Source organism: Equus przewalskii, chromosome 21 (genome assembly GCF_037783145.1).
Source record: "Equus przewalskii isolate Varuska chromosome 21, EquPr2, whole genome shotgun sequence".
Taxonomy (NCBI): domain Eukaryota; kingdom Metazoa; phylum Chordata; class Mammalia; order Perissodactyla; family Equidae; genus Equus; species Equus przewalskii.
In genome coordinates this window covers 22716782-22726749 of record NC_091851.1, presented here as the reverse complement: position 1 = coordinate 22726749, position 9968 = coordinate 22716782, and the positions used below count along the sequence as shown (strand labels likewise).

General features: G+C 50.4%; 1 protein-coding gene across 7 annotated transcripts in view; it reads left to right on the top strand.

Moving 5' to 3' along the window:
- Window positions 1-2243: 2243 nt before the first annotated feature.
- The window catches only part of BCL2L1 (BCL2 like 1), a 44774-nt gene continuing 37049 nt past the window's right edge, over window positions 2244-9968 (top strand). Inside the window, exons 1-2 of one of the 7 annotated variants that reach the window (XM_070589061.1) lie at window positions 2244-2498; window positions 3906-4581. In XM_070589061.1, the coding sequence (XP_070445162.1) occupies window positions 4018-4581 (564 nt within the window). In that variant the 5' untranslated portion in view covers window positions 2244-2498; window positions 3906-4017. Of the gene's footprint in view, window positions 3820-3887; window positions 4582-9968 lie in introns of all 7 variants that reach the window. The other 6 variants (XM_070589064.1, XM_070589062.1, XM_070589063.1 and 3 more) reach the window with 6 other exon arrangements.

Here is a 9968-nt window from a genome sequence, read left to right as displayed (position 1 = left end):
AAATCAATGGGGAAAAAGTTCATCAGAAAGACCAACTGAAAAAAGGGCAAATGAAATGAACATAAAATTCACCAGGACAAAATATCCCCCCCCGAAAAAGACTCGTAAGTGTGAAAAATTGCTCAATTTCACCTTTTTTTTTTTTTTTTTTGGCGAGGAAGATTGTCGCTGAGCTAAGATCTGTGCCCATCTTCCTCTATTTTATAGGTGGGACACCATCACAGCATGGCTTGACGAGCAGTGCATAGGTCTGCAACTGGGATCTGAACTTGCAAATCCTGGGCTGCCAAAGCAGAGCGTGCAAACTTAACCACTACACCAGCAGGCTGGCCTTCAATTTCACTCTTAATAAAAAGAAATGAAAATGAAAGTGGCTCTCAGTTTTTATCTATCTGATGAGCAAGGATAAAAAGGTTTGATGACACTCTGTACTGTTCAGGATGTGGGGAAATCGGCACTCTCATATTTTATTGGTGGGAGAACAAACTGATACAACTCTTATGTAAAGCATTGTGCCAATATCCATTAAAACAAAACAAAAACAAATTCATATACTCATTTGTTGGTAATTCCACTTCCAGGGATTTACCTAACAGATAAACTCCTACATGCAAAACAACGAATGGACAAGTTATAACCTTATTTGTAATAAGAAAGGATTGGAAACTACCTAAGTGTTCCCGAATAGGGGATTGGGCCAGGAAATTATGGCATGTTCTTATAAAGTTGTGCAGTAATTTAAAAAATTGAGAGCTCAGGGAAAAAGCAAGATGTAGAAGTGTTTATAGCAAGCCACCATTTGTGTAAAACATTTATACACATAAATGTGTTGTGAATACAGCAACCATCTCTGAAAGGCTACAGAAATGATGACCTCTGTGAGGGAAATTGGGGGTGGGAAGAAGACCCACCGTTTCATCCCAGGCTCTTTGGTATATTTTTAATATTCAGTGTTCCTGTATACGTAGCTATTTTTAGTCAATTAAATGAACATAAAATAAAACACCTTTCAATGTTTAGAATCAAGTCCAACTCACTTCCATGGTCAGCTTTCCAACTTCCTCTCACACTGTATTTGCCATCCCTCACTACCTTCCAGTCACACTGCTTCTCCTTCAGCTTCTGGAACATGCCAAGGTCTTCCTGCCTCAGGACATTTGGCACAAGCTGTTCCCTCTGCCTACGCTGATGTTCTCTAGGCTCCTTCCATGAGTTGGCATTTTCTTTTCTTTAGAAATTTAAAAAAAATGTACAGCTTTTTTTTTTCCCCTTTGGCTAGGAAAGGTTCACCCTGAGCTGTTGCCAATCTTCTTCTCTCTCTCTTTTTTCTTGTCTTTTTTTCCTCCCCAAAGCCCCAGTATATAGTTGCATATTGTAGTTGTAAGTCCTTCTAGTTCTTCTATGTGAGCCCCCACCGGAGCATGGCTACTGACAGATGGGTGGTGTGTTTCGGCCCCAGGGGAACCAAACCGGGGTGTATGGAAATTTAACCACTAGGCCACCAGGGCTGGGTCAAGTTGGCATTTTCTGATACTTCAAATCTTGGGTTCTACGTCATCTCTTCAAAGAGACCATCCTTGGCTACCCTGCATAAACAACTGTTGAGAAAATGCCTCTCTCTCACTGGGCAGGGAGGGTGGGCTCACCTCCCTGACCACTCAGTCTAAAACAGCGCCTCTCCCTTCACCCTCTTCATGACAATACCCTGATCTACTTTCTTTATAGCACTAGTCACTATGTGAAATTGCCTTGTTCCTGTATCGTCTTAGTTGTTTACTGTCTCTCTCCATCTCAAGGGTTTGTCTCCATGAAAGCAGGGACCATGTCTTGTCTTGTTCCTAACTCTACCTTCAGCAACCCAAACAATACACATTTGCTGAATAAATTTATGCAGCATATACTACGGACTGTGCACTCTTCTATGGACTTTACAAATAACTCTTTTAATCCTCAAATAACCCAGTGAGGGAGGTTGGTTTTTACCCATTTTAGAATTAAGGAAACTGAGGCACACAGCAGTTGAGGAACCTGCCCAACTAGCAGAGTTGGAATCCCAGACACAAGGTGGTTAGCCACAATGCGATGCTTTTTCGACATATAAACTGACCGGTGGATGAAATTGACTGATTAAATGAATGAATGAATGGGTATGTGAATGTAAACGTGGATTTTTTTTGCGTCTCCGGAATCCCCCAGCTCTACCGCAAGGGGGCGCTCTCTCCCAGGTCTTGCCGCTGGTCCTCAAGGCGCGCACTCCCTTTGCGTCTCGGGCTCGCGCGCGCTGCCGCGGCACCGGAAGTGACTGAGCTTGCAAGTTCCCCCGGTCTGTTCAGGGGAAACTGAGGCCGGCTCGTGCGGAAGAGACAGCGCGAGTCGTCAGCCAGGTAGGCCGGCCTGGGTCCGCGGCGCGGAACTCGGCCGTGAAGAGCCCTCGCGTCTGGAAACGACTTGGCCGATGAAGGGGGGATGTGGCCCCCCACGGCTGGCGGGGCTCGCAGGTGAGAGCGCCGCCTCCCCTGTGCGTGGCAGGCGGTGCGCCCAATGGGAGCCCTGCCGTTCCGCTTCTGTGCCGTCTGGGCTCGCTGATTGGCTCCGCCTGGGCGGGCCGCCGGGGGCGAGACCCCTCCTCCCAGAAAGGTCTAGGGGGCGCCCCTGAGGGAGAGCGGTTGCCTAGCAACGGGGCGGTGGCCCGGCGGGTACCCGGCCTAGCGCGCGCGCGAAGCCGCGAGGCCGCAGCCCACCCACTCCGGGCTCCGGAGAGGTGCAGCCCCCGGCCCCCGAGCCCTCCCGGGGGCGCCAGGAAGCTGCTTTGGGCCCGCTCCCAGGAAAACGTGGTCTCAGCCGTGGGGGGCCCAGAGCAGGCCTCGACCCCTCTCCCTGACCGGAGGAGAGGCCCGGCGCCTCATCCTCAGCCGGTCTTTGTGCAGGGTGCCGGCGGCCATTGTGTCCGTGCGGGGAATGGAGGACCCGGCAATCCCCCACTGCCACCGCCACGTCCAGGGCCTTTGGGGAATTCAGAGAAAACCGGCGGCGTTTCTGGGGGGTCCCCGGCCTTCAGCCTCCCAGAAAGGCCCGGCGATGGCCTTTCCGAAGTCAGACCGCAGATCCGAGGCAGCTTCCCCCTCCCTCCGTCCCTCATCGAAACCTTGAGCCCCATTGAGAAGTCCCTTCAGGGTTTCGGAAGCCTCACTCTGGGCTGGTACTTAAATAGGAAAGAAAGAAAGAAAAAACCCTAAACCCCAGACCAGCCACCTCTAGGAGAGTTCTCCTGCCTCCCAGTAGGAGGCGGAGAGCCAAGGGGCGTGCAAGAGCGAGGGGGCTGGGCTCCCTCGGGTGGCAGGAGGCCGCGGCTGCGAGCGGCCGCCCTCGATCTGGGCGATGGAGGAGGAAGCAGGCGAGGCGGCCGGTTCCTGAGCGTCGTAATTCCTGTGTCGCCTTCTGGGCTCCCTGCCTGTTGGGTCGCATGATCCTTCCAGCCGCTGCTTTTTTTGCCAGCCACCGCGAGGCCGGCTGAGTTACCGGCATCCCGGCTGCCACCTTCTCTTCCTGACCTGTGATACAAAAGATCTTCCGGGGGCTGCACCTGCCTGCCGTCGCCTGAGAGGGATTTGAATGTAGGTTGTGCGGAGGCGGGGGTGGGGGACCGACTGCCCGGGGAGTGACTTTCCGAGGAAGGCATTTCGGAGAAAAAGAGGCGGCTGGGGTTAAAAAGGCCGGTGTGATGATTCAGAGCCCGCTGGTGCTTTCAATTTGACTTCATTGAAGTCTCCTGGAAGCTAGACCCAGACCTTGATGAGAGCCACAAAGAAACCAGTTCTGGTACCTGGAGGGGGAATGGGATGTTGTAGGGTAAATGGCATGCACATTAATTTTTTTTTTCCCTGAAGCTCTTTCTCTCCCTTCAGAACCTTATCTTGGCTTTGGATCTCCGAAGAGAACCACTGAGCAGAGACCAGACTCTGTGAGTGAGCAGGTGTTTTGGACAATGGACTGGTGGAGCCCATCCCTATTATAAAAATGTCTCAGAGCAACCGGGAGCTGGTGGTTGACTTTCTCTCCTACAAGCTTTCCCAGAAAGGATACAACTGGAGTCAGTTTAGTGACGTGGAAGAGAACAGAACTGAGGCCCCAGAAGGGACTGAATCAGAGATGGAGACCCCCAGTGCCATCAATGGCAACCCATCCTGGCACCTGGCGGACAGCCCCACGGGGAATGGAGCCACTGGCCACAGCAGCAGCTTGGATGCCCGGGAAGTGATCCCCATGGCAGCAGTGAAGCAAGCGCTGAGGGAGGCAGGCGATGAGTTTGAACTGAGGTACCGGCGGGCATTCAGCGACCTGACATCCCAGCTCCACATCACCCCAGGGACAGCATATCAGAGCTTTGAGCAGGTAGTGAATGAACTCTTCCGGGATGGGGTGAACTGGGGTCGCATTGTGGCCTTTTTCTCCTTCGGTGGGGCACTGTGCGTGGAAAGCGTAGACAAGGAGATGCAGGTATTGGTGAGTCGGATCGCAACCTGGATGGCCACTTACCTGAATGACCACCTAGAGCCTTGGATCCAAGAGAACGGCGGCTGGGTAAGGACCACGCCCCTTGTGTATTCCTTTTGCTTGGCCTCTGGTCAGAGAGGTTCCCCAACAGTCTCTACCCTGTAGCTCTTTCTGTTGTGCTGGGTGATTATTGGAGATGTTGTTTCTTAAGGAGATGTGAGTGGCCTCATTGCACAGCAAGAGGTTAACTGTTGTGAAATACGGATGACCTAGATCTTGAAGGACCAGGCATCTTTCATTCTGGTCACCCTCACGACCCCACTCTTTCATACTTGCGTTCCAGTTTCTCAGCAGAGGAAAACAGCCTCTGTGTTCGTTTGGCTCAAAACCTTTGAGAGTGGGAAGTTAGTCCGGTGTTCCCCTCCCCTTGATATACAGGCCTATCATGCAAAGGGGGATGAGTATAATGCCTGGAGAAGGCAGTGAGCATCAGTGACCCACAAGCCCCTCCAGTCTTACTCCCCAGGGATGTCAGTCCTGTCCTGGGCTTCCCTCCCCCAAGTCAAGTTCCCTTTATTTCAGGGTTTGCACACAGGGTACTCTCCTCTCAGAACAGGGCATGGCCAAGCAGGAGATCCCCCTGGCTTGGATGGCCGAGGATGGCCTGATTTTAGGGCAGTGTTAGCTGTGCCAGTGGGCCAGTTGTGTTTGTGCTGCGCCCCTATGTTCATTTGCTGTAAAGTGTGCAACTTTCTGCATGGTTGGCCTGTTTGCGGAGCTCTTGCTGTGTCACGCATTAAGCTCGGGGACTTTGCACCTCACTGCCTGGGGTCGGTTGGGGAGCTCCAGCTGTTCCGCCTGTTGCTTTCCGGCCAGGGCCCTGGGGCCTCTTCACCAAGCACCGTTTGCTGGCAAAGCAAGAACCTGGTCTGTGGGCCTCTGTGGGACATTGAGATTCAGTCACAGACTTAGGAACCAAACTGACACACGGGTGTGAGTCATGTAACTAGCTGTGTGACCTTGGACAGGCCAGTTTACCTTAAGCCTCAGTTTCTTCCACTAAAAAAATGTGGCAAGCCCTCCTTGCCTTGCAGAGTCTTGTCAGTCTTGTTGCTAACATGAGCACAGTGACTGACACCAGCAAGTTTTGCTGTAGTAGTTGTTATTGGTCCCAGACACACTTTCTGGGCCCAAGAGTCAGGCCCCACCCCTTTCCCTGGGAGGGAGAGTTGTCTTGCCCGTCACCAAGTCAGGATGAGACAGTGGTGAGAGATTCTTTGCCATGATCATTGTAGGCAATTTTTGCTCTTCTGCAGTGGACTCAGTCCTATTTCCTTGCTTATCTCCCTGCCTCCTGCCTGGGGGTGGGAGGTGCAGGGCTTATGAGAGGTATGCTGTCCCCTCAGAATACCCAGGATATTGAGCAGCGTGTGGAAAATAAGTCATCTATTGAAGGAGCTGAGGTGGAAGGGGGCCATTCACCATGGACTCAGGAATGTCAAGAATGCAATTATCCATAGGCTGGGCCTAGGGCGTGGCAGGCACTTCAGTTTACCACTGAGCAAGAGACCTCCGAGTAGGCCCTGGACCCCACCCCCTGTCTTATTTCCCATTTCTTTGCAACTTTATCAACTTTTCCCACTGCCACTTCTTGTAAGAGGCAAAGGGGTCAAGTCAGTAGAGGTCAGATGACTAGGGTGGGGTTGGGGGAGCTGAAGGCCCAAAGCTCTCTTGAGCTAAGGCTGACAAGATTTGAAAGCCATTCTGTAAATGAACTCCCTGGGGGGATAAATGATTAAATAGTTCCTGTTGGTTTGTGCAATGACCTCTCTTATTCCCTCCTGCTTTGATTCTCTTTGGGGGCAAATATTTGTTCAGCTGATTACAGGAGGGACAGGATTCCAGGCCTTCAGACACACCCTCTGAGGCATCTCCAAGTAGAGACTTTGGCCATTTGCCAGCTTTGCCTGACTATTGTCTTTGGCCAGTGGTCCTAATACCAAGTGGGTTGTTGCCAGCTATTAACAAAAGGCAATCTGGGAGAGGTGCCTGGTCTGCCAGCCAGCCTCTGCAGAGGGCTACCTGGACCAGAGGATTGCCCGTCACCCAGTGTTGCACGTGGAAAGAGGTTTTAGACAGCAGCGCTGGGCAAGTTCATTAGATCACTGCTGGATTGAAATTCCATCTTCTCTCTCTTTGCTCAAGAATTGTCAGAGCCCGTTGAACAACATACCATATGTTACTTCCTCTTGGTGACATAGGGAATGTGTGCAGAAGAGCCAGTTAAGTCAGAACCATTTCTGGGCACCCATTCTCCCTGAGGCCAGGAGGTAAAGAACATTTGACTTGGTATCCTTTGGGTAGAAGGTACCCGCCCACTTCCCTCTCAGGTACATTCCTGTTTGAGCTGCACAGACTGGCTACTGCAGTGGCATCTCATAATCTTCCTGGAGGCTGTGGCTAGGGTTCTGTGGGTGTAGGAGTTATGGGCTATTCCACTGTGGAGTATGCTCTAAATTTAGCACCCCTACAGGAAAGGGAAAGGAAATGAGCCTGTTTGGAGTACATCTTATGTATGAGTCATTGAGTTAGGTTTTTTACTTATGCAACCAAAATTTACTGAGCATCTACTATGAGGCAGGCACTGTGCTTGTTGCTGGCCATAAGCCAGACATGGTACCTTCCCTCACGGAAATGATATGCTGTTTCATATATTCCACACAATAACCTTCCAAGGTAGATGGGTTTTGTCCCAGTTTACATGTGAAGCTCCTGGTAGCTAAGTGGCCCCAGGTGCCCCTCAGCCAGTTAAGTGACTGAGTGAGAATTTACACTTAGGTTGGCCTCACTCCAAAGCCTGAACTCTTTCCATCCACATCAGGTTGTCCTAGGAGTAATAAAGTGACCCAGACATACTGGCACAGAAAAGCAGAGATGCTGTTGGGCCAGGCAAAAAACACCTGTGAAGGTGCTCACTCTGGTCTGTCATCCCGGTGTTGTTCAGGTAGCTGCAGGGAGAACAGTGCCTTTGTTGGCAGTAGCAGGTTCCCAAAGGCATGTGTGTAGCCTCAGATTCTGGCACTGGTGAAACTCAAGTAGGTATCAGGGTTTTGCCCAGTCAGGGTGGGTTTCTTGTTAATTTTTTCATTGTTAAAACCCTCCCTATCTTACCAATAGGTAAGAATCATTTGGGTGTGTGGTGGCCTGCCCCTAGGTATGTCTACTTAATTGTGAGTGATGCTCCAAAGACTGGAATGCCAGACTCATAGTCACACCACCCCCTGCCTGGAGTCACCTGGCAAGATGCTGAACCTGTTTGTCTCTCCTGTCCATCCTTCATTCTCACGTATAAAATGGAATAATGATAGCCACCTGTCATAGCTTGACTCTAGTAAAGGATCTAGAACAAAGGTGCTTCCGGGGCCTTAATTGCAGGGTGGAAGCGCCCCTTTTATGAATAGGCTACTTGCCTCAGAAAATTGAACTTTACCCCGAGAGTTTCTTAAGAAACAAAGCCAGCCCCTGAGATATTTACCTAGAATCGTATATGATGTGACCTTCCTCGAAGGGACAGAGTGTTTCTGGGGCTTTCCAATGGGAATGTAGACCGTTACAGGGCAAGGACCCAGGTGGGCCAGACCATTTTGGGATCGCTGTTCTTGGGAAACCCCTCAGCTTGATGGAAACATCATCGTTGAGAGCAGTGGACAGAGTGTGGGGGAGAACACATAATTTGGCGTTTTCCAGGCTGCGTGGCTCTGTGGTCTTCTAGTTTCTGTAGGTTTCTTCTTGCCTGTTCTGGCTTCTTTGACTTGGATGTATGCTTAGCTGAAGCACCTCAGCAATCTTTGCAGATCTCAACAGCTGTTGGCAATTCTGCGGTTTTCATGGGGAAACCCCATTAGAAACCCCAAACGTGGAAATTTTTAGTAATCTCATTCAGGTCCTAAAGTGGGGTAGAAGTGTCTCAGGGGCTCCCCCCTCAAAACACCCATTTCTTCTAGATGTACATTTGAGGTTGCTCTTAAAACTCTGTCACCATCACAGGGGTTTCCAGACTTCCTAAGACTGATTTCCCCAGTAGCCCCAAAGAGCCCTCAGCTTCTGGTAGAAAATTACCCAGGTATTTTTTCAAGGGGCCCCAGCGGAACCCAGAGGGTTTTCTTGACTTTTGTGTAGGTGGTCACCAGATTTGTCTGGGCGACAGGAAGCAGCAGTTGTTAGCTGTTGCTTCCCCAGCAGGTCTCTGTCCTGAAACCAGTGAGCTTGAGCATCCTCCTCCGTGCCCAGCCTCCCTGGTTTTTCCAGTGCCCTCAGCCTTCTATCATGGGGCTTTCTTTCAGCAACTGTGGTTTTTGTCTGGGTTTAGCATGGATAGATTCGTGGGTGATTTCCAGTGAGCTGCTCTTCCGCAGAAACATAATCTCCTGCTACCTTAATTAGCAGGGCCCTGCCCCCACCCCCAACCTCCAACCTAATTCCACGGAGTCCTCCCTAAGGACTCCCTCTCTTTTCTTTGAAGGAGTACTCTGCTCTTGGATCCGCTTTTCTTCTGTCCCTCCAGCCGACGGTCTGTCTTCCCTGTTCCCAGCTGGCAGACCTGAGTCAGACAGTCCCACTGGGTCTTTTTGTTTAGCCGGGGGAAGAGAAGACCCAGGAGAGTATGCTCACTGGGTCCAAACATCTGAAGGAAGAGGGGCTAAGCCTGTTTTATTGATTGGTACAGTGCCCAGCAGACTTGGGATCCACCAGAGGAAAATAACAGTGGTAGAGTTTAAATTAGTTTAAGGAAGACATTTCTAACACTGCCATATCTCTCCCAGGTTTAGGAGCCTCCTGAGGGTGGAGTCCACATCTTGTCTGTACTTGTTTCCTCAGCACTGAGCATAGCAGGTACCTAATGAAAGAGACACCCACTAAATTTCTGGAGAAACAGACACTTATCAAACCAGAATGATAGTAATGAGAACTGACCTTTACCTAATCATTTATTCATTGGTTCACACAATGTTTATTGAGCTCCTACTATGTGCCAGGCTGTCTTAAGTACTAGAGGTACAGCTTTAAATAAAACTAAGTTTCTCTCCTTGTGGAGGTCACATTCTAGTGGGATGAAACAGATGATAAACATGTAATTATATATATATAACATATAACAGGTGATAGTGCTATGAAGAAAATAATGCAGCTTGAGGCATAGGGCATGCCTAGCTAGGGAAGTGGGGCTGCAATTTTCAAAGAGTGGTCAGGGAAGGCATCTCCAAAAGGTGATATTTGAGCCAAGACCTGAAGGTGAGGTGGTAGATGATACAGGTACCTGTAGAAAGAGTGTTATAAGCAGAGGGAATAGACTCAGGAAGGAGTAGGCTTGGCATGTTCAGGCATGAGCAAGAAGGCCAGGGTGGCTGGAGAAGAAACAGCATGAGGGGGAGTGGTAGGAGTTAAGAGGGCAGATGGTGGGAATTGAGCTGGGA